Source organism: Podarcis cretensis (genome assembly GCF_951804945.1).
Source record: "Podarcis cretensis genome assembly, chromosome: 5".
Classification (NCBI taxonomy): Eukaryota; Metazoa; Chordata; class Lepidosauria; order Squamata; family Lacertidae; genus Podarcis; species Podarcis cretensis.
The window spans coordinates 32,445,167-32,470,293 of record NC_137174.1 but is presented as its reverse complement, the minus strand read 5'-3'; the positions used below and the strand labels follow the sequence as shown (position 1 = coordinate 32,470,293).

Here is a 25,127-nt window from a genome sequence, read left to right as displayed (position 1 = left end):
CCTCCCCCCTATTGTATAACAATATAAAGCAAGGATTTTAACTACTAAGGTCGAAGGAGGAGTCTTTTTTTTATTTGATAAAAGTTATTAATTCCACGGATTGACTGTATAAGTGATTGGGCTGGAGGAGAAGAGTTATTTTTTGAATTAAGGTGCCACTCATCCCGGGACCGGGAGCGATCTGCGAGAGGAGCCTGCGGAAGAGACATAGAAGATTTTGACAGCTGTCAAACTAGCTGTCAAAGTCGGGGAAAGTAGAGAACTTTGTTTCCGTTGTCTTTGCTGGTTACATTTGATACAATATAGTTAACTGTTGAAAATAAAGAAGAATTGAAACAAACTGACTTGGCTTTTGTGAAAGGAATACTGAAATAACCAGAACCCCTCTAGTGGGGGTTCAGGGACATTACAAAAATGGAAATAGGCCAAAAAATACTAGCTGGCCTGGAGGAGGTTAGGTTTCTCGTGAGAAAGTTGTGTAAGTTACATGAACAAGGCCATGTTTTGTCTACAAGTGCCACAACTTTGAAGCCAACAGTAATGGAACCTACTGAGCTGGAAAAGGATTTGATCTACAAAACCCAGGCAGCTGAACAGGGAAAAAAATTTGAGCAAGAGGAGCAGGAAGGAGGGGCTGTAATGTTGCAGAAGATAAAGGAGAGCCGGAGGTCTGTCAAGATGAATATAAAAGAAAGTAAGAATTGGTTGATAAAAACTGGGTTTAATTTGGAAAATCAGGAATGGAAGGATCTCCTTGAGCAGGGATCTGAAGACTTATGTTTTACAAATTTGATCAAGGTGGAAGATGGAATTTTCTGGCTATTTGGACTTAGAAGGATTGAGAATCAAGATTTTAAATATGGAGATCCAGCTGGAAGAAACATGGATATTATAGGGATAGTGCCCCTCCGAGACTTGGTGTTTAATATAAAAGACTTTCAAAGAAACTGGCAGAGAGGGACTGAGAGAGATTTAAGGGCCTCAGATGTGAGACTGCCGGGCTGATAACAGATGGACTAATGGACAGTGGCTTGGGGATCGAAACCGGGGAAGGGAGGGTGGGGTTTTGGAAATCCAAAAGGCGTACCAAAATATTCTGATTTATTATATCTTTTTTTCTTTCTATGTTGTTACTAGTATTGATATGGGGAATTCGTGGAAGGAGAATTGGGTCGACCTTAGAAAAAGTTTTTAAGTATAATGATTGATGTATATATGCTAAAAGTTGATATATAAAGTGAAGTTAATATAATAACAATTTAAGGTTAAGAACTTAAGAAGAAGAACTTGTTGAACAAATTTCTGGACAGGGAATACAAGAAGGGGAGGCGAGGGGAAGTCCTGGAAAGAAGGTGTTGAAAATTTGGATTGTAAATGTTGAAATTTTCTTTTTCTTTTTTCTTTTTTTTCAGATTATGTATTTTTTGAAATTTTAATAAATATTACTTTTTTTAAAAAAAGCAGTCTTTGCCAACCTGGTTCTGTTCAGATATTTTGGACTGTAACTCCCATCAGGCCTGTCCATTATCGCCTTGCTGTCGGAGGTTGATGGGAATTATAGTCCAAAACATCTCGGGGACACCAGGTTGGCATAGACTGCTGTGGAACTTTCTGTTTCTGGAAGATTTCAGCGAATGATTTAAAAGTTTCTGTGTATAAAGGTGGCTGACAAAACTCAAATTGGAGCAGTCTTTCTAAAAGCTTAGAAACAAGAAAAAGCCTTTGTCAAACTTCTACTATTCAGGGATCAAGACCTCTGCGTTCCTCATACTTGGATCTATTTTTACACTGAATAGATATGCTATAGTGATTCCTGACTCTTGGAGGATGTAGGGCCCTAAATCAATGTTCTTGGTCTTTCTTCCAGTTGGTATATTTCTTCCAGTTGGTACAGTTCATTCACTGTTGAAAATTAATTTCCCTATGTAGATAGTGTTTAAAGCCCTAAACGACTTAGGCCCCAAATAGCTGAAAGACTGCCTCCTTCTCTACAGACCCTCTCAGGTGTTAAGATCGGGGGGGGGGGCTGGTAGTTCTGCCACCCTCAGAAATTCAGGGGGCAGTGGCCTGGGGAAAGGGCATTCTCTCCGTGGCAACCCCTAAGGTGTGGAATTCCCTCTTCACAGAGATACATCTGGTGACTTCACTATACAGCTTTCAGTGAATGCTGATGACACGCCAATTCACCCCGGCCTTTGGCACCTGAAATTCTGTGACTATTATTTCTTTTTAACATTTTTAATACCAAATTTTAAATTGTTGTTACTGTTGTGGGACCTGCTGATGAAGGGTTGGTAATACATTTAGTCATCATAATTCCAGGGTCCTTGTGTGGCAGAGCCCCCTGCTACTCCAACGCTTCCTGCATCACCCGGTGTCTCCTGCCATGCACTGTCATCTGACACACATGCGCCCCAGCCTTGCTGGTGCCACGCCTAGCCACGGCATATAGCTATTACAGTGTGATACATATTGCTAGCATCTCCCATGTGTGCAGCGCATAGGCAGGCATCAAACAAGATGAGAGTAAGGGTGTGTTGATTCTACAGCCTGCATCACTGTATATGTGGCCGAGGAGTAGCAAATGATCTGCCACTTTGCTCCTTCAAATAAGACTTGCATATAAGAAAGGGAGTCATTAGCTGGCCCCCTGCTGTGCAGCATCACTTGGGTTTCTGAAATGTAAAAATTAACAATGTGGTTGAATGGAGACAAGACAATTACCTGTAGGGAAATTACCTTTTCTAAAGCAGCTATGAAGATAAGAGCTAACTGATTTTAAAATGCAGGAGCCAGCAAAATGTAGGAAATTATGTAATGTAATTTGAATACATTTATCTGGGCATTTTTTAGTTTGCTGTTTTTTTAAAAAATAATATTTCCTATTTGTTGCTATTGCCATGTTATTATATGACTTTAATTTTGCATGTCACCCATTTTGAATTCTGATCATCAGACGTTCTACTTCAAAAATATGGAGTTGGTTAATACCTTTCTCAGAAGAAAGCAAAACATTACAAAAAGTTATTGAGTTCTCGAGAATTCTTCAATTAGGCAAGATGTTACACAAAATAGGGGATTGGGAGAGAAGGAAAAAGAAATAAAGTAAATTGGGCTGGATGTTTAGCTATGAGGTTACCTTGAAGACTCAGTTACAAGATGGAGATAGCAGTTGAATAAGTCTCCCTAAGATGCTACAGGTAAAGGTAAAGGTAAAGGTACCCCTGCCCGTACGGGCCAGTCTTGACAGACTCTGGGGTTGTGCGCCCATCTCACTTAAGAGGCCAGGGGCCAGCGCTGTCCGGAGACACTTCCGGGTCACGTGGCCAGCGTGACATCGCTGCTCTGGCCAGCGAAAGGCATGCTTTTGCCTGGTGCCTAAGGATATGTAACAAAGGTGCCAGGTGAGCCTCCCAGGGAGAGAACATTCACAAACGGAGCCACCACGGAAAAGGACCATTCTTGTGTTGCCACCTTCCGGACCTCTCGTGGAAGAGGCAAACAAAGAAGGACCTTAGATGATGATCAGATGGATGGTATTAAATAAAATAAAACAATCAGTTTTATTTGGGTCAGTTCATATGGGGAGAGGCAGTCCTTGAGGTATTGCAGTCCTGAGCCATTTAAGGCTTTATAGGTCAAAACCAGCACTTTGAATTGGGCCCGGAAACTTATTTGGCAGCCAGTGCAGTTGGGCCAGGATTGGTGTAATATGCTCAAAGCATCTTGCCCTGGTGAGCAACCTGGGCACTGAATTCTGCACCAGCTGAAGTTTCCGAACCAGAGGCAGCCCCATGTATAACGCATTGCAGTCATCTACCCTGGCAGTGTTAGCACGCTTATACCATGGAACATAGTAGACGCCCCCACCCACTCTGCACAAACAAGCCGCCGCAGGGATTCGAACCGCCGACCTTTCGATCGGCAAGTCCTAGGCGCTGAGGCTTTAACCCACAGCGCCACCTGCGTCCCACAGATGCTACAGGTACCTGGTTACAAATATGTGAGATTGGAATAAAGAACCAATAGCTGCTCCACATTTTTTAGAACATAAAGCCTCGCTTGTAATAGAGATCTGCTCTATACCTTAAAAGCGACACAGATTCCTAGATATGCAAAAGTAATGAAAACATGAATTTCTGATGTCACTCAATGAATTTCTCAATGTTTCTACAGGACTATGGTGTCAGTAGTAGCCTGTTCCAGAACCCTGCCAAGCTCCATCTGACTATTGGGACACTGGTACTCCTGAATGAACAGGAAATCCAGAAGGCCCAAGAACTCCTACAGAGGTGTAAAGAAGACTTTGTTGAGTGAGTAAATTGAAAGCACTTGGGATGCCATAATCCAGCTGCAGCACTCAAAAAGAAGTACTGGTTCTAGGGCCAGGGTAACTTAGAGGGGTGTGGGGTATCCCAGCTTGCAGCAGTTCAGCAAACCATTATTAGGAGTAAATGAAAAGCCTACACAAAACAATACAAGGACCTAATTGCACTTTGTTCTTGATATAAACCATTTAGAAGCATCTCTTTGCTTGCAATCTTATTATAACCTAGCATTTCTCTCTCTTACAGTAGCTGGTTTTATTTGTACATGAACAAAGATTGATTCTCCCCTCCTGGAAGTGCATGAAAAATGGGATTGCCTTGGCACTTTTTCACTAGCAGAGCCTTTGGCAAATAGCTCCCCCCACTCAATGGTCGTATATCCCTGAGATTAATTTCCGAAACAAGTCGAAGGTAGAGAGTATTGAACTGTATTAAAAAAATAAGCTCTAATACAGTAGATCAGTGATTCTACAGTGCAGGAGTTGTCATAATCTACTACACAAACCCATTGTCTTTGAGCTGTAGAATTAGCAAGCTGTGAAACTATGAATCTCCCCCCCCCCCCCCGATATTTTTTTCACTTCCAATCTTTTTGCAAGGACCTTTTAGCAGAATGATCCCTAGCTTGCAGGGTGAGACCCGCAGATGAGCTTGCAAATGATGAGCATATTTTTTTAGCAGGTAAGCACATTGGTGGCAAATGCAAAGTGAGTTATGGCCAGGGGCTTGTCTCTGACCTTGCTTTGGGCTTCAGAGGCACTTGAAATCAGTGAGGTGCTCAGAAGTGGCAAGAAGCCTTACTGTGCCCCTGAAGACCAAAGAGAGGTCAGAGATGAGCCCCTGCCCATCTCTTACTTTACATTCCTTTTGTGACTGCAGGCTTGAGCCTCCCACCACTCTCTCCTAAGGAAAAGGGGGTTGATGGAGAGGGCTTGGCCCTGCTTTGCTGAGCTTCAGAGTCACTCTAATGCAGCAAAATTTCTCACTGCTCAGTGCCTCCAAGTGCAACGACAAAGATTTTATCCATAGCAGGAGGATTGGTGGCAGTCACAAAATTGACTTGGTTTATTGAGGCCAGCTCAAAGTTGAGGACTTCTGGACCCAGTTTTGCATCGCAGGATGCTTGTGTGTGTGTCACCAAGTTGACATTAGTGTGTGATGAGGACTTGGCAGCACAATGAGCAACATGCTTTTCTAGATTGTTTGTTTAAATTGTCAGAGAAAAGGCCTTTGTCTGTGTTATTCAGGGAGCAGCTAGCTGCATAGATTCTGATACTATCCACAGAAATAGATAAAATTCTCATCCTTTGCTTTAATATTTGACAGTATTTGGCAGTTTATTATGTATGGGAAATATGCTACAGTTGTTTGTACTCTTTAACAGTTAAATATTACTAGCACTGTGCTGTATAGTATCTAGAAGTTGCTGCATGTAAAGCTTGCAATCTACATTAATAATGACAGGATTTAATTTTCCTCTATCTCAGTGAATCCCTGTGATGACCTCATATGAACTGACCCTCATATGATCATACAACATTCCATTTGATGGGACCATTAATACAGCCTGTGACACTCTATGTGGCAAAATAATCTGAATGTCTTCATTATAAGTTTCACAATGGGACAATAATCTGTTGGGGCTTAGGAGGCCTGGAGGCATTGCTCTGTATGATTCAATGTTCTATAGTGTAAAATTGTTGTGAGCTGAATCCATTGGGTTGTAGTCGGCTAACGTGCTCAGAGCAGACGCACTGAAATTAATTGAACTAAGTTAGGTTTATATGATTCTAGAAACAGCAGAAACAAGGGCAAAAGTCAATAGTGATGAACAATCCATTCTGTCTTCTAGGGAAGAAAGGGTAGGTATTCTGGGGAATTTGCTGGGGACAGGATATAGTTGTGAATTCTGCTGATGATCATTTTATTTTGTATGATATTCTGTTCAAAAAAGTATTTTCAAGCAGCATACAAAGGCTTAAAAGAAAATAATGAAAATAAAAAATTAAATATGCATCAAACTACTGAAATAACAGCCGCACTAAAATATATAAATTTAATTGAAGTAATCCATAAACCTCCATTAAAAAGTGGGGGAGAAACTGTGTTGGTGAATTGGTGTAGCCTAGTGCAGCTGACCAAGTGAATTATGCAGTTGCCAAATCTTAAATATGAACTGTTGTCAGAGCTGCCCAAGGTCCCAGCTCACAGAGGACCAACGCCAGGTCGTCGTTATATACAAAAGTCTTTATTGAAGTTCAGTTTCCATTCTAAAGCCGTAGCGCGCAGCTCTACGTCTTAAACCCTAGACCGCCGAAGTTCCGTCTGAATCTCCTCCCCCCTGACACCAGTTTAAGATTCTAGCCCTGCTCCACCTCTTCCTCTGCTCTCTTCTCCTCTGGGTCCTCCTGTCCGCTGAGGCATTCCCCTTTCTGGACTCTTCTGACGCTGAGTCCCCTGACTCCTCCCCCTGCCTCCGGCAGGCTTTAGGACCCGGTTCCCAATCCTCGTTCTCTGCTGCCCTGCGCGCCTGTACTTTTGAACTTGGCTCTCGCGCCAACCCAGTGACCTTCCTCCTGACCATTACACTGCTTCTGTCACTGCTTCCCTCTTCCGGGATGCTAGCTGGACCTGACCTCCCCTCCGTTGCCTGACTCTCCGATGGAGGCGTGGTCAGCCCTGACTCCTCTTCTCTCCCTGCTGGGGGAGACGCTACCCCCGATACCTGGGACTCTTCCCCCCCACTATGCTCAGGTGGGGAAGCTGGTCCTGATCTCCAACTGCTGCTCTGGGAGTCCCCGCTGGCCCCTTGCTTCTGGAGTGTCCCCCTTGGGACCCCCCTTGCCCTGGCCACCGGCGCCCCCTTCTGTGAATCTTCCGATTCGCTGGAGAGGCTCATGGAATCTCTCAGGCCACTGTCATCTTCTCCTACGCTGCCCTCAGATTCTTCCCCTTCGCTCTCCATCTCCCCTCTTCCCTGTGCTTCTGCTCCTGAGCCCCTGACAACTGTGTTTGGTGTTTTCCCCCTCTTTCAAACAGCTCAATTGCTGGAGGCAAACCACTAACTGTAGAAGTAGCAGGTGTAGAGTACATGAATGATGATCCAGCCATGATGGATGTTCTCTATGCAAAAGTTCACATGAAGGATGGCTCTAACAAGTAAGTTTCCCCCTGCTTTTCTAATTTAAAAAAATCATTTTAATTCCACAAAGTGATTATATATGAATTTGCAAAAGTAATATAATGACTCTTGAGAAGGCTCTCAACCTCTGAGTTTGATTGTTTCTGCCAGAAAATATACCGCAAGATATCCAGGAGATAAGGTTATTGCAACCTCTTTGTAGGTAAAGAAGGGTCTGTAATGAGTTTGCCCTTGGGCTGATAACAAGTAGTATTACTGAGAGAGATAATTATGGAGTATCCACCCGTGCAGTTTCTGCTTAATGTTGATACTTCTGAAAACTAGAAACTGTTTCCACTCTCGTTAGTTCTAATTTACCGTATTTTTCACCCTATAGGACGCACCGGCCCATAGGACGCACCTAGTTTTTTGGGGGGGGAATCAAGGAAAATTTTTTTATTTCCCCCCCAGGTTTGCGCAGCCATCCCCAAGCTAGAAGAGGGAGACGGAGCGCTCCGTCTCCCTCTTCTGTCTTCAGGGACAGCCTCCATGGGGCAGCAGCTTCTCCTACTGTCCCCTGAGCTTGTGGGGCTGGCGATGGGGAGAAGCAAGCTTGCTTCTCCCCCCCCGCCAGCCTCCAGATCAGGTCCGGGAATAGCGGGGTGGCGGTGCTCCGCCTCCCCGCTATCCCCCGAACTTGTGGGGCTGGCGGGGGGGGGGAGAAGCAAGTTTGCTTCTCCCCCCCCCCCGCCAGCCTCCAGATCAGGTCCGGGAATAGCAGGGTGGCGGCGTGCCACCTCCCCGCTGTCCCCCGAGCTTGTGGGCTGCAGGTTGCTGTCCACAAGCCTTGCGAGCCCGCGGGACCTCCCGCCGGGCTTGCAAGGCTTGCGGATAGCTTCCTGAAGCCTGGAGAGCGAGAGGGGTTGGTGCGTACCGACCCCTCTCGCTCTCCAGGCTTCAGCGAAAGCCTGCATTCACCCCATAGGACGCACACACATTTCCCCTTCATTTTTGGAGGAGAAAAAGTGCGTCCTATAGGGCGAAAAATACGGTAAATATGTGGTTGAAATTCTTACCACTGCTAGCTAGTGGCTGCGTTCGCACATATGTGGGTGAACCTGAAAGTGCCCAAACAGTGCATCAGGCTTGTGCACTCCTCCCTCCCATCTTCTCTTTCCATGCAGTCAGGAGCAAGATGACTTCAGCAGAGTTTTGTTTCACTTTTAAAGTGTTAGGTTTGAACCACAGATTCTGATTTAAAACAAACCTTGGTTCATTTTAAAACCCACTTTCATAACCCATGGTTTGGAGTTTGTTTGCTATGTGGCTAGCCATAGGCTTTTTAAAACCAGGATCTCTGATGCACATGGTGGTGCTGAGCCAAAATTCTTTTAAAATGAAACTAAATGCTGCTGAAGTCCTGGCCCCATGGAAGGCAGAGAAAGGAAGGGGGAGCATGGAAGCTGAAAACTTTGCTTGGACCCGTTCAGACTTGTCTAGATGGCTAACCTGCGAGAATGTGGCCCCTGTCTTTTCAACTGACTGCTAAGTCACATTGTTATCACAATTTTGTAATGCTCTTTACTTTGCCTACTTGCAAAGTATGAATGTTCATTTATTTTGTATTCAGTGTTGTCACTACCTTCCCTAAGAAACCAGTTTAAATATAGACCAGGCCTTTCCTTTTGTTTTCTTTTCAAATGTATATTGAATGTTTCAATTTCCTTCTTTCTTCCCTTTGAAATGTATCTGTGGTTTCCTGAAAAGAAGCATCAGAGTAAATAGTTACAGCAAAATTAAAAAAACAAGATTTAAATGTATCATTTCAAATTAATCCTCAGCTTTTGTTAAAATAAGGACTACCGTGTTTTTATTTGCTTTAGCCCTCTGCCTTACAAGGAATCTGATCCGTAGGATCAGTGGTGGAAACAGATCCTAATTACTTTGGGATTTTACAGTTTCAAAGACCAAGTGTCCATTGCTTCATAGCTCTCTCACTACCCATTAACTGGATTCTGTGCTACCAGGACATACATACTTGGGATGATATAAAAGCTAAGGCACTTGGATTTAATAGATATACTCAGTAGATTCCATGAGTTTAATAACTAATAGTAACATACAGTATTAGTTACTCTGATACCTTAAGAAAAGTGACTGACTCTTTCTTTCTTTTTTTATAATATTTTTATTAAATTTTCACATTTTATAAAGACAAACATACACACACAAAGACAAAGACAACACGTATAAAATTTCATAACCTTACTTTCCTAACCCCAGTTCTTGACCTCCCCCCACCCCCCCTTCATACATCCTAGTTCAATTACATTAACTCAGCAAATTCAAATCTCTCATCCATTACATATTATTACTATATCTATAAATATATGTTTTTTTTTTTTTTTTATAAAAAAGACCATTTACTTGGCCAGATTTTACTTATCCAATTTTCTTATAAAACATTAAAACCTTTTCTAAGGTCGTCTCGAGTTCCTTCCATGAATTTCCCTTTAATCTTAAAAATAGGTCATAATAGTCAAGCACAAAAGTCATAAAGATTTAAAAACAAGTTCTCTTTCCCCCCCCCCAGCCCCGGTTTCTGTCCCTTCCAAATGTCCCCCCATCCATAACAACAGTTTTTAGCCTGGGTTCCTCACATCTGAGGCCTTTAAGTCCTTATCAGTCTCTCTTTGCCGATCTTGTTGGTAACCCTCCTCATTGGTCCTCAGGTTTCGGGGAAATTTCAGCTCAGTCTCATCAAAATTTCTTCCATCCAAAGTACTTGACACCAGCTGCTGCAGAAGATCAACCAGTCCATACTCAAATAGGAAGCCCCGGTCATATTTCTTATATCTTTTAAAATCAGGTGTTCCAAATGTTCCAGGGGCTTCCTCCCTCCTCTTTCACATCTTTCGCAGATTTGTAATCCAAGGGTCTTCTTCTTTGTATTCTAACAATGAAGGCTTGTGGTTGGTAGTCTCCATCTGTACTAGCCCTTGCTCGCTCTCCCCCTGTTCCAAAGTTATCTCTTCTGATTCAGCCGCAGATTTTTCCCCAGTCAAATCCATTGTACCTTCAGCAGAGTCATTTATTTTAGAGTTCAAGGTTATGAGTTGTTTACTCATGACCATAGTCTGCTCCTCCAGTTTTCCCACAAGAAAAAACATTCTTTCTAGCTCTGCCTGTAGTTTTCCATCTGCAGCCATTGCAATGTTTCAATGTTTCCCCTAGGGGGATTCTAGTTACTTAGTAATCTTTTCCAATAGTCCTTTACTTTGTTATTTCCCTACTTTGTTTCCAACCACTTTAGTTCGAATATAACAAATTAAGTCCAAAAAGTGTTAAATAATAGAGTTTTTCACTTTCGCTGCCCGTTTGACAGCTCCTTTGACAGCTGTCAAACTCCTCGTTCCTTATTCTCCAGCTCACATAAAAGGACACCCCCGGGTCTGGGGGGGTTCAAACAAAAACTTCTAAAAAATCACTCTTACTCTCCAGCACACATCTTCTTCTGCCAAATTCATGCAAATCTTATCTTTTACAGAACACCAAGGAAAGAACTCTCCACCTTAGTTCTCCGATCTTTGCTTTAAATTTTCTGTAGGCAAGGGGGGTGCGGACTTCCCTTTAGCACATCCCCCGATCGTGCCGAATTCAAGGATAAGCTTTTTAGAGTCCAAATTCCAATCTACTCACGGATTAATTAGAGTCCAAATTTCAGGGAAGAAAGTCAGCGGTCTCCGGCCATGGCTCGCGGCTTCGCTCCACTGCAGTAGCGGTCTACTCACAGCACCACGCCACTCCCCGTACCCTCTCCGCAGCCTTTAAAAAGGCTCTTCGTGGGTCGGGGGGGCGCTTTAGGTGCCCGCCGAGTCACCAGGTCCGCAGGCTTCCACGCCTGCGGTTTCTAAGGGTCCCCGCGTCGCCGTCGCGGTGAGACCCGTTTGCAATGGAGCCGATTCCCTCCGGAGCTCGGAGGGAATCCGCCATTACTCGGATCGCGCTAACCCGGAAGTTCGAAAAGTGACTGACTCTTTCAACACTTAGGATTATAAAATAAGTTCTTGATCCATCCTTTATATGGCAATGTGAGAAGCAAATATCCTTTCTGATTTTTGTTTGCTTCTGAATAGTTGATTTCTCAAAGCATAAGAGTTCCCATTTCCCTCCTTTGCCTTGGTGATGCTGGAGACTGTGTTTAGACTGTGTGGGGTGGAGTGGGTGGAGACAGTGAAATAAGGTTATGCTCTGATGGTTCCCATGTAGCAAAGACTTTGTAATTCATTTTAATTTGTCTCATTTCTTTGATTAATTTTATAACATAATAAAGCACCATTTTCACTTGAGCTATTTTGTTAATTTGTTTTAGTATCATCTGTGATGATACTTCTTTCATTTGTCATCGCTAATTTTAAAAGTCACTGATGTATCACCAGAAATAAAATGATGAGGGGCAAAACATAAGATTCAATCAGTAAGACTAGAAATTGGCCAGTAACTGCTTCAAAGGGACAGCTCAAAGCTAGCAGGCTGTAGCGTTAGCTCATCAAGGATTGTCAAGCAAATGGTGACCAGAGAGGGAGAGGGAATAACCTTATTACTGTTCCATCTCTGAGTAAGACCTAAAGGGCCAAGGTGGCAATTTATAGCTGGAAAGGGATGAGCTATCTGGCAAATTATGTTGCTAATGGAGTTGGTGACAAGATTGTATAAGACTTCCCATTTGTGTGATGATTTCCCATTTTAATGAGCAGGAATGTTTGGTTTTAATGAATGTTCTCTGTCCATGGTGCTATGAATCTTGCTCAGTCCTTTCAAGGAAGAAAACATACTGAAGAGCTACGGGGCTTTAGAAATGTGTTCATCCCCTAGTGCACACATTTAGCTTGCAGTTAGCACAAATATGAATCATCACACTTTTGTGTGGGGAGATTACTTGTATGTTCTAGCAGGGACAAGTTCCTGTACACTTAGCGAACTTCCTGATTCCCGTATTTGACCTTTCAGAAACATTCAGTTGTAAACTGGAATTAAACTGATGCCTTTAAGATGATGTAGAACCAGTGCTTTCTTTTTGGAAAAAAAGTGGGGAACTCGCCACAAAGTTTGTTTATTTGTTTGTTTGTTTGTTTATTGCGGGCCCAGTCATAGTGCCACCGCCCCCATGGGCAGTGGCTAAATGTAAGATGTATTTAATAAACTCAAGCAGACAATGATCTGGATTAGAAATGGACACAACTTTATTGCTTACAGATATAGGTGGATTTTTGGCTCAGGCATTGGTTATATATCTGCTCCAGTCCCCCTGCCATATATATGTGCGTATATATATATATATTTCCACTTATAGAAGCAACATGATCGATGTCATCAGAGACAGCTAAAATCTCATGGCAGCTCTATACAGTTCTAGCTGCTTTGGTCAACTGCTCATTTTTGGGAAGGCGCTCTAAGCTGAGAGCATTGCTTTGCCTCTTTTCTATCACTTTCTGTCCTTCCACTTTTCCTGTGGAGAACCATTATCTCAAGCCGGAGCTGAAATGGTGAGGAAAGCTGCTGTATATGGTGACCTCATGTTTTACTTCTGTCTGGATTCCATCACTCTGTGCTTTAAATAGCGTAAGGCAGAATAATTCATTCATAAGCACCAGCCTTGGAAAGCATTCCCAGATAAACCATGCAGCTGAGTTGTACCGCAGCAGATTAAACCAAATGGGTTCAATTATGCTTGGCAGTGAATAAACAAAAAACGATCCATCTGACTTGTCTCTAAATACATCTTAACACTTGACTGTAAATGTTTTGGGTTATTCTGGCAATCTTCAGAAAACAAACATGTCCAAATAAAGCTCCACCCTGTGGCTGTGTGCTGCAGGTTAATTCCAAAATGAATGTGATGTGCACACCCAAATAAAACGATCCTGTATGATGACCTGCCTGTGCACTACATTGTCCTAGGAATGTCTGCATTGTAGGGTAGGGGAAGGTGTTGTATTGCTAGGGTTAAGCAAGGTATCGTCAGTTCCCAGCTACATTGTTTTATCACCTCTGTCACTAGACACGATTAGTGACAGGTACCAGCATGACTTGAAGAAGTGCTTGTGATTCAGAGGTGATTTCTTTATCTCAGACAAGCATCCTTGGCCAAGTTTCTGATTTCCACACTACAAAGTTGTACATGGAACAAGATAAATTGTTTTTAGCATGATATCAAGCCATCTTCAGGTGGGGTCAGTATATTTTTGGTCTTAAGAACATAGTTTTGCCATCTCATCCCATGATTGATCCCTTATCTAGGCTTGCCTTGTATTCTAAGCCCAGTGACAAATGTGACTGAAACATTTTTTTCTGTACTCCAGACCTGCCAATTCCAACTTTCACCACTGATATCTCCCTACCTTGAAGCAATGACAGGCTGTAAATGCAACATCTGTTGTTTTAGTAACAACAATTTTATGTATTTTTCCTCGCAGGGTTATGAACATACAATTATGTATCCCATTACGGTAATGAAAAAATTGTGGCTTTCCTTACTTCCTTTCCCTTTCCATAGGCTCCAACTCATAGCAGATAGACTGACAGATCGGTTTGTGACCTCTGGACTAATGATGAAAGAGTGGGATCGGGTGAAACTCCATGCCACAGTCATGAACACAATCTTCCGGAAAGATCCTAGTGGTGAGCATTTGTTAAGGTCTCCTTGAGGAAATATAGCTACCACTTTGATCTCTGAAATTGTTATATGATTCCTGTGTTTGGTGTTGCTCATTTGTTATTGTTTTGTGACCTTTAGGCAGAAGATAATTGGTTCATGACTCTCAAAAGGAGTAGGGTTCCTTCATTAAGGTTACACAGTACAGAGCAGAGAAGAAATCTTTTGTTAAAACATTAAACACACTGTTTATATCTGGCAGAAATTGGCTCTTTCTTCCCCTTATGTCTGATGAAAGTTAGGGTAGTGTATTGCTTTTTAGACCAGACTCTTACTGTCTTCATTCGTATTTCCTGTATCTAAAAAATGGATTTGGTTAATGCTATGTACTTCCAGGCTCCTGTATTGTTTTGTTTTGTTTTAGTGAGAATGACTATATCAGTAAATAGAATAGTAACTGAGTAATTGAACTGAACATGCCTTGCACTAATTCTAACATACTGCTTACAGCAAACTATGACAAGGACATTTCCTTAAGTCACTCTGTGCATTGCATATTTTAAGGCCATAAGAACTACCATGCTAAGTTCATCCAACTAACTGTATATCAAGATTTTGTCTTTGATTTTAGCTGATGGAACAAATAGGACACTTAATAGATGTGTTTGTGTGATGTCTGCATCTGAAAATTCAGACTTTCTATCAAAGAGTCCACACAATCTCAAATCTTGTGCCTGAGCTGCAAATTAAAAATTATAAAAATTCTTAGTCCACCACGGTTTTTACTATCTTTCCTGGAAGCAGTTCTCACAGGTGAACAGGTAGCTTGCTGCTTACAAGCCTGAATTACAAACTACTGCTCATGTTTATTTATAACAAATAGACAACTTCTGAAAGTCGTACTTTCAGATAGCTGGTTTGCACAACATAGTAAGCCAAACTATGGCTTAGTGAGATAGCACTGAAGTTTTTTATTGATTGTAGCTTGTGGTTAGTGAGGAGAGAACCGCTGTTTCCAGTTCATATGATATGCTAAGCTACACCTTGGCTTAGCTCAGTGCAATGCAACAGCTAGAATTTTGAGGGGTTTTTAATGAAACATGAACATCTCAGAAATCATATTGGTGGTTATATGCTTGTGAGGAGAATATGTAGATTGCAGAGTAACAGAACCCTAGCTAAGGGGTAATTCATCTTCTTGAGTTTGTTCTCAAGATACTGGCAGTGAGAGATTAGAGACACCTTGTGAACAAGGATGCATTGCCCAAGTGCTTACTTTTCCTCATTGGTTTTAAATATATACTATGCAGAGTGATCAGATATTTGATGCTGGACTTGGTAATTCAAGAGATGAGAGAATGCTTTATTGCTGAAATGTGCTTTGACAGAGCACTGAGTATTACACTCTAGTTTCCCCTTGGATGATTCTATTACACTGAACTGTCAGCCCTGCATAATCCTTGCAACAATATTGATGACTGTAGGAATTTTGACATGATACTTTGGGAAATAATTTGCAGGTTTTCTTTCTTGTATAAAAGGTGAGTGCAGAGTTGTATTCCATGTGTGAAAAAACCATTTTAGGATGAGCTGTAATTTGATATATTTATTTTGCAGCTGAGGAGCAAAGTAATAGATCTGCAGGCAAATTTTTCAAGGAAAGGGAGTCATTTGATGGACGAAATATATTGAAGGTCAGTGTGAAGTAGGCTTGTTTAGCTTATGTTAAATGACATCCCAGGTGAAATTAAAAATAAATTGCAAACTTGCAGCTGTATATTGTATCTATGATATCCAAATTGGCGGGAGAGAGGATGGACTATTGTATGTACTATGTATGTATGTACTTAAAAAGAATGTATGTACTAAAAGGAAAGGAATTCAGTCTGAAATGCTGTTGGCATGTCTAACATGTGCGAAATGTATAAATGACACTGACATGTGGAGGCACATTGACTGGACTAAGTGAGATCCTAATATAGCTATTAGATATGTGATTGCCAATGCATGGGTCCTTTTGGACCCAGAAGAAGGTGGAATGGGGGCAGAATGGGGTGGGGCACACATATACAGATATTGAAACTGTAGTCCAAAGCAGGTAGCCATAGTTTACCAGTGGGAACAAAATGGGAAACTCTGTTTAGTTAGAAATGCCTGCATTTCATTCAAGCATGCAATGATAAAGGTGGCAATAAGTTGCTGTCTATGCAGCCAAAAGAGTTGTTCATATCTTGGCATGTCAAACCCAGGTAGTATTATCCAAGCATAGTTATTGTGTGTGTGTGTGTGTGTGAGAGAGAGAGAGAGAGAGACAGACAGACAGACAGGCAAAAACATACAATAATACTTAATTGCAACACAGCAGAAAAGAATATAAGCTGTCATTAGGTCTACCTTAAGCTACTTTTGAGTCCTTCATTCCTTGAACATTTCCCAAATACTTAGATTTTTAAAAGAAGCATACATTCAAGTAGTTCATTCATCTCCCACCTGTCCCATCTTCCTGCTTGGCAACAAGTTAAAGATTGTGTCATTTGCACTTCTGTGTCTTGACTTGGCATGCTGATGTATGGAGTTTCTAAGTGGAAAAATACATTACATTTGATCACCCATGTCTATTATTCATACCACAGTTCTGTGAAATGTGAGACAGACCAGTTGTTTTTTAGAAGCATTAATTGTGGGGTTTATTTTTTTATTTTTTTTTTACTTTTCCAGCCAACAGAACCTTGGCTGTTTGATGCATGAAAGAATTCTGCTAATTTCCCCCAAGCACGCCTTCTTTTAAGAAACACCATCTTTCTCCAGCACCCCCCCATTCTTTCGCCACTCATTTGGCATTTCCCTCCTCGTTGCCAACTGCCCAGAGGAACACCCACTGGCACTAATTAAGTATGACTCATAACTGGCAGTAGAGCCCTGACAGCCCGACCATTGATCAGTGATGCATTCTTTTGAATTTTGCTCTGATAGGCACTCTTGCCCCTGCCATTTTATATTAGTTACATTCTTCTGCTAATTCTCCTTGCAAAGTAGTTTCCTTAGGTTTAGAGACAGAAGCCCAAATGTCAGATTGGTTACAAATGCAGCTGCAGCGACTGTCACAGCATACCAGCTGCATCCTGCCATCTAAATGCAATGTGCTTTACAAACTCACCCATTCTCCCTTACTCCTTAAATCGTAGTCTTTCATTTTTTTTTACTTCCAGTCCAAATTACGTATTGTTGACTTGTTATTTGCTTTGTGGATGCTTATGCAACCAGCTCAGTGATTGGGGTTAATTCTCCCAGTCGGATAACTTTCAGATTGGTTTGATAACTGAAAATGAGAGCATGCCAGGTAAGAGCAAGCCCCTTTTTATAGAGCAAAACCAAAAGAGGTTGAGCAGTAGTATAAAGAAATCTCATTTGGAAGTAGTAATTAAAGTATATTTGCAAACTTCAAGTGGGAACAGCCAAAAGAAAGTGCACAGCTCAGGCACAAGCTGATGAACTTCCTGCAGCAAGTTAGGCAGAGGCCTATTTTTTAAAACTCTTTTTCGTTTTTGTTCTGCTGTGATACTGGACTGGCACCGTTTCAGCCACCGATACACCTCCAGTGGCATTTTCTTCCAAAATATGCCACTGCAGATAGCCTTTCCAATAACCTTTTCTGTTATAAATGTAGATTTTTTTTTATTTTGCGGTCATTACATGCCAGTGTAGATCTTTGAGATCTATTAACTCACCTTGAATTAATTTCATCCACATCAGCACATCTGCCAGTATCTTCCAACAATTATTTAATGCTTCACAATAAGCAATATGCAGGGATGCGGGTGGCGCTGTGGGTAAAACCTCAGTGCCTAGGACTTGCTGATCGTAAGGTTGGCGGTTCGAATCCCCACGGCGGGGTAAGCTCCCGTTGTTTGGTCCCAGCTCCTGCCCACCTAGCAGTTCGAAAGCACCCCTAAGTGCAAGTAGATAAATAGGGAGCGCTTTATAGCGGGAAGGTAAACGGCGTTTCCGTGTGCTGCGCTGGTGCTGGCTCGCCAGCTGCAGCTTCGTCACAATGGCCATGTGACCCGGAAGTGTCTTCGGACGGTGCCGGCTCACGGCCTCTTGAGCGAGATGAGCGCACAACCCTAGAGTCAGACACGACTGGCCCGTACGGGCAGGGGTACCTTTACCTTTACCTTTACCTTTACCTTTACCTTTACCTTTACCTTTACCTTACTAAGCAATATGCATATTAAAAACAAAAAACAAACCTTAGACTTCTGTGCATCCAGACGTTTTCCAGCAACAGCCCTGTTAGACAAACAGAAGATCCATTACAGCACAATCCTGTGCATATTTACTCAGAATTAAACCCACTGAATCACAGAGCAATCATGACACTGGCTGGGCAGCCGAGGGGCATGAATGGATGGGGTGGCCACTACTGCATCCACAGCCTTGCTACTCAACGTTGCCTGGGGCAGATAAAACCCTGTTCCATGCTGATGTGGAACTGATGTGGTGACTGTTCCTGGATCAGGCCCAATACCATCAAGTGACTGCAGTGGGGTTAGTTTGGGATTCAGTGAATCTAGGGCCAGTGCAACCTCTCCTCCCAGCATTCCCCATTTAGGGGCTTTCTGCGAGTTCCTGCTAGCGATACTTCCAACCTACACTTTCAGTGAGCAGAACAAGAAGCTCCAGGCTGGAGGAGTGATGCTAGCAGAACTCTGAGGAGAGGCTGTGACAGATTGGGGAGTTGGATTGCAGCTTTAAGTGTGTTATGCCAAGTATGTTTAGGATTACTGCCACACTTTGATCAGTCATTTTGCTCTTGTCAATGTACTAGGGCAGGGTTTCTCAAACTGTTTTTGGACTACAGTTCCTATCATCCCTGACCATTGGTCCTGCTAGCTAGGAATGATGTGAGTTGTAGTCCAACAACAGCTGGAGACCCAATTTTGGGGAACCCTGTACTAGGGGCTTCCACCCCTGCTGGCTTAACTCACCAACCTCATTTACCCCCACCCCGCCTAAACCACCCTATCCCCTTCCTTGCCAAAGCCACCTCCCCCCTTACAGCTTGCCAAACTCCTCCCCATTAGATCAGGCTCAATCTTTATCTCCCTTACCCCTAGTGGGCCAAAGTGATTTTTTTGAAGCTGTGCTGGGACATCAAAATGAACTGAGGTTTGAAGGGAGAAGTTTCTGGGCGGTGGGTGCTGGAGAAGCTGATAGGCAGGTGGGTTCATGCCTTCCAGTGTAGCCCCCCATGCCACCCCCTGTGGAGGTTTGAATGAGAAATGTGGGGTGGGGGCATTTGGAAACCTTGAGTAGCCAAACCTCCCACCTCCTCCTCTTGGATTTAGTCAACTCTCCCTCTCACTCTATTTACAGTATTCATTCTGGTTTGTTTGGGACTTGAGTACTGGCCATTACCTTTAAATTCATAAACACCTTAGGAATCAGTATATCAAATACGCTGGCTCCTCCTACCTTATGAGCCTGCCTGTTCTGTGAGGTCATTTGGAGAAGCCTGTTTGTGTATCCCACTGATATCTGAGAGTGGGCTGGTGGGAATGTTCAATAGAGCATTCTCCCCTATTGTGTCTAGGCTTTGGATTACTCTGCCTGGCAGATTTATTTATTATTTTGTTCCAGCAGTTTGTTTCTCCTTTTTGGCCTTCTCTTTTGCATGTATTTGATTTGTATTTTCTGCTATCCCCCCCCCCTTTTTAGGTGAGTTTTTTAAAAGTGATTTGTGGTGTATGTGTGTATTTACCACGCTGTGAGTTACCTTGAGTGCCTCATATTAAGGCAGGAAGGCAGAATATAAATGCATTGAGAATAATTACTCCTACTACTACTGAAAAAGCCAGAAGTTAGGCATTAGGATGCAACAGTAGGGGCTCAAGAGGTAATAAGTCTGTAAGAAGCCAGAATACATGAGGCTGGGAGAATTTTGAGATTAAAGTCGGCTGGTACCTTCCTGTAGACAACACCATACTGACTGTAATAAATATATAGTAGAAAGTAATCTGATAGAAAGGGCTCAGCAGATGTCGCATGTTTTCAAATGGATGAGAACATAAAATAACTTTTTGCCTGCTTATGACTGCTACCAAATGCCAACGTAAACAGAAATGTTTTCTTGCTTCCAACAATGTTTAAATTTTGGAAAATTTGGGGCAGGCTTGTGGATTCTGTGTTTGGACAGCTGCTGGTAGTTCTTTTCTATGTGCCGTTGTCACCAGAACAACCTAGGAGTGTGATCCTGAAGAGGGCACTCCTAGCTGATCTTAGAAATCATGAAGAAACATGTGAGAGGAAGGCTTTAAGGAAGGGTTTCCCAAACTTGGGTCTCCAGCTGCTTTTGAACTACAATTCCCATCATCACTCATGCTGCTAGCTAGGAATGGTGGGAGTTGTAGTCCAAAAACAACTGGAGACCCCAGTTTGGGAAACTCTGCTCTAATGAGTCTAAGCCATTATTGACTGTATGTTCTGAAAGAAGATATCTCTTCCTTCATATGCAAAGTCAGTATAATGGGATCCCAGTGACATAGAGTCCCCTTTTGTTTAAAGCAGGAGTAGTCAACATATTACGGATGTTGGACTCCCAATTTCCATAATCTCTCACAATTCTCTGTGCAGGCTAAAGCTGATGGGAGTTGTAGACTGATAAAATATGGGGGCTATTGCAGTGTATATCCCCAGGTTTACAGATTTCCAGAGGCTTTAACTGACAGTGCTCGGCAATAATCTATCCCTTCATAATATTCCTGCATACACTTAACTCTTGTTTATTTTAAGGATGTATAAAGATCTTAACATAAAACCTCTAAGTGGTGAACAAGAGTGCATAAAAATGCATAAAATAAAATCCATCATAAAACAAAACTATAAAGTATAGTTGGAATGTAGGAATGTACCTTATATTGAGTTAGATCATTGATCCATCTAACACAGTACAGTGGTACCTCGGTTTTCCAACGTAATCCGTTCCGGAAGACCATTTGACTTCTGAAACGTTCAAAAACTGAAGCATTTACTTCCAGAAGCATTTACTTACGGAAAACTCAATACGGAAGCCGCGTGGAATGTTTGACTTCCGAAAAGCATTCGAAAACCGAAGCAGTTACTTCTGGGTTTTTGGCGTTCGAAAACCAAAACGTTCGACTTCTGAGACATTTGAAAAATGAGGTACCACTGTATTGTCTATACTGACAGGGTTTCAGGGTTTCAGACGTTCCCAGCCCTACCTGCCAGAGAATGAGGTGGGACCTTCTGCATGCAAAGCAGATGCTGTGCCACTGAGCTATAAGCCCCTTTTCCATAATAAGAAAAGCCTTCATCATAGATCATATCAACTGAAAAGCAATGCTGGAGAAGGCCTGAGTAAAAAGGACAGAGTAGTAGGTTTGTCCAATCATCAAGGAAACAGAGTTCCTTACAACTGGTACACTCATGCCGAAGGTTCTCTTGCCAATTGAATGCATGACACAGCAAGCAAGGTCTTATCATACATTTCCTTAACAATTCTTTGCACTGCACTGGCCCACTAAGGTTTCCCTTTCATCCTATGGCGTAAACCTCACACTTACTTCACTTCCAATCCATTAGAATGTCCAGGCCTTGAGGTACTCTGCTCCTGTAATGAAGCGAAGATCATTTGGTGTCTTTGCATCTCTCTGTGATTAGGAAAAGTAAGGGAGATTTAGCAAAAGATAATAAAGTGATAATGGGGTATGATCTTTGAGTATGCTTGTAATCCTCATGTCGGTAAATAGATATAACCTAGATGCAGGACACAGATTTTTAGTATGACCCTTAACTTTGTAATGTCATATATTTAAAGTGAAATAGAGGGGAAACTGCCTGGATTTTTTTAAAAAATAGCCTAGAGTAACAGTTGCCTACATAATGCTGAGCAGAGTTAATTACATCCTGATAGAGAAGGGTTTTATGGCATTCCACAACAGCCATTATTGAGAAACTGACAGAGCTTAACTTTCTTAATAATGACCCTCCCAGGCTACAGCCCCATCTCCACTAGTGCTGAACACTGAAAATCAGTTTGGTTATTTTATTTAATTACAATACGAGAAAGAAGTGCTAAGGCATTGTTGAGTTTGTACAGGCCATATTGAGGGGGTCTGGTTGCAATCTGCGTGACTTGGATGAACCCACAATCATATTCTTATAAGAGCTAGCTCCTGGATTCTCTTGTTTTGTCACACAAAATGAGAGACTAGTCTATAAAGCCAAGGGTGGGGATATGCATATAGGAATGGACTTAGTTCTTAAAGGCTTCCATAGAGTCCTAGTGGGTAAAGTAAGCTAAGATGCAAACTGGGACTGGATTGCAAGGGACTAGGAAAATCTACCTGTGCTCTGGACATGGGGCTCATGAGTGTATCCTGGTGCAGCTCATTGGCTATAAGTCAGTTGCTTCCTGTGACAAATAAATGAATTGAAAGATGGTGTGTCAGTAGGGATGGGAGTGGAACATGTCTTGTATTGCAACTACTTGGGTCACTTGGTGCAGGAGTGGGTTCAGCTCTCATCCCAGCAGTGTTCCCACATGCATCTTTTTATTTTAAAACGAGTAGCTGCTGTCTGGTCTTATAGGTAAAAGTACTGTACTTGGGTACACTGTTCTGAAGCCTGCTTCTTTCTTCTGAAATTAGGAGATCCAGTCTCCACTGACACTGTTGCATGCTAAATGTACACCAGTTGGAGATACTTTTTTAGTCAAGCTGTTTATAAAGTTTCCAAATAAATAATATTATACTCACACTTGTGAGTCCCTGTAGTATATGTGCTCTCCTTCCACCCTTCATAATGACAGGCATTTCACAAGTAAATTAATAAAAGCAAGATGACTATAACACACTACTGGCATGCTTCGTAAACACCAGAAGATAAAACTAAGAAGTTGATGAAAGAAAACAAATATATGTTTTGTAGCATTTTTGGATAGAATATTTGGTAAAGAGTGGTTTTTTAATATTGGAGTGGCTAGGTAGAAAAATTGAAAGGAGAATTGGAAACACATAATGCCACTTTGCACACTGCAGAACATTGCATCTATTTCTGATCCCTGCATTATTAAAGGATTCTGATATACTAGAGAAAATTCAAGAACACACAATTAGAATGATGCTGTGGTAGGGAGACCGCAGGGCTAAAGAGAGATTCAAAATCAACTTTTGCATTGTCTGGAGAAAGGAAGATTAAAGGGGCTGGATGAGTGTATAAATACATTAATAGAAATCTAATATTTGAGGGGGAAAAGCTTTTTTACATCCTCTGAATATGGGCAATCCTTAAGCTAGTGATCTAAGAGAGAATATGAGAACATTCAGAAGAGAGACTGGGAAGAAAATTTATTTTGTTGGAGTAACTCGAATACAGCAAAAAAGAAAAAGAAAAAAAGGCAATCCACTGGAGAAACAATTCTAGGAAGAAGTGAATAAGAAATGTAATACAGTATAGGGAATTTGTGATATTTTTGAATCTTTCCCTTTCCCTCATACTCCTTTCAATGGGCATTCCTTTCAATCTTAGGTTCTCTTCGATCAGTATAGCAGCAATTAGCTCTGCCTCCTTTCTAGTAGGTGAGTTGAAAGTCCTACACTTGATTTACAGTGGCCAGTAGACCACACTGACCCAATGCATTATGTATCTTACGAGACAGAAACTTTATGGGAGAAAGTATGTGATTGATTTTGGAAATTCTGTATCCCCTTTATGTTAGACTTTCCAGAGTATGTGTGCAATTCCAAACACAGCTACAAGGCGATAAGTATCATTGAGCACACTCTCACTCCTATACTTAAAAGTACATCCTTCCATTGGGAGAGCTATCCATTTATTACAGCTCCTGCTTCCTGTTCTTTAACCAGTGCCTGATCCATAAGAGGACCTGTCCTCTTATCCCATGACTGCCCGCTAAATCTATTCCCTCCCTTAAAACAAAGCACTCCAGTTTGCACTTCACAATATACTGGGAGTCGGGTATTGTTGTCATCTGTAAGTACTAACTTACTTGATTATTCTCTGCTACTGACCTTGAGTAACCTTTCCAAAAAGCATGGAGAAAATGCCCAGAGGCAAGCATATGTATAGAAAGAGATGTTCCAGTCTCAATCTTTAGGTTTATTGTAAGAGTAATTCAGATGTTTTTGCCTGAGAACAGACTCTTGGGGGACCTACTTGTGGCATATTAACATATATGAATCTTTGGTATTGCCCTAAGGAGGAAATAGCTCTTCATCTGAAGACGAATGTCTAGATTCCTTACACTCTTGTGAACATCTCAGTGTTCAATCCTTCCCTCAGCAAAACACAAACGGAGAGATGGGGCACACAAATTGGTTGCCAAAGAATGTGATAGTTCCGCTTAAGGTAGTAGAAAGAGGTCACATAACAGCAAGATACTGCTTCACGGAAGTAGCACTGGTACCAAGGCAACAGGGTCTGCTGAAGGTGTGAATGGAATATTGTAACGTGCCCAAGTTTTGCAATATGGAGAGACATAGCGAAATGTTTGCTTCTGTTTCAAGTAGTCTTTGTTTAGCTGTGAGGCTTCTTGGGAAGCAACCAGTAAGGCCCATTTTGCAGCCTAACTACTTCTAAAGCCATCAGTACCTCATTAACACATTAGACTCTCAGAGGCCTACATGGCTTCATTCAAAGTGCATTAAAGTTAATGGAGCATCACTAAAATGTGCCGGATTGCTCTGTGCAGATGTATCTTTAATTCATTATTTTTCAGCAGGTGCCATTACTGCTTGCTTAACTCTCTTGTAACACCGATTAAAGGAGAGGGAACTCTGTATGTGCTTGTCTCTGTGTGCAGCTAGTTACTCAAGAGTATGATCTGTTACTAATTTGAGTGCGGTCCTGTGGGTGGGCTAGTAGTTTGTTAGCAGTGGGTATTGAAAATAATGGAGCATAAAATGCAGCAAATGTGGGTATTTCCAGGTATTGTAATTAGGTCTTGTACCAAGAGTGACTCTGTTGCATGATCATTTAAGTA

The 25,127-nt window shown here is 42.0% G+C and overlaps 1 protein-coding gene across 3 annotated transcripts in view; it reads left to right on the top strand.

Moving 5' to 3' along the window:
• Window positions 1-25,127, top strand: part of ASCC1 (activating signal cointegrator 1 complex subunit 1) — a 59,856-nt gene that overhangs the window by 23,028 nt on the left and 11,701 nt on the right. For all 3 annotated transcript variants that reach the window (XM_079976465.1, XM_079976466.1, XM_079976467.1), the window contains exons 6-9: window positions 4,177-4,313; window positions 7,368-7,487; window positions 14,006-14,130; window positions 15,722-15,798. In XM_079976465.1, coding sequence (XP_079832591.1) covers window positions 4,177-4,313; window positions 7,368-7,487; window positions 14,006-14,130; window positions 15,722-15,798 — 459 coding nt within the window. The remainder of the gene's footprint in view (window positions 1-4,176; window positions 4,314-7,367; window positions 7,488-14,005; window positions 14,131-15,721; window positions 15,799-25,127) is intronic.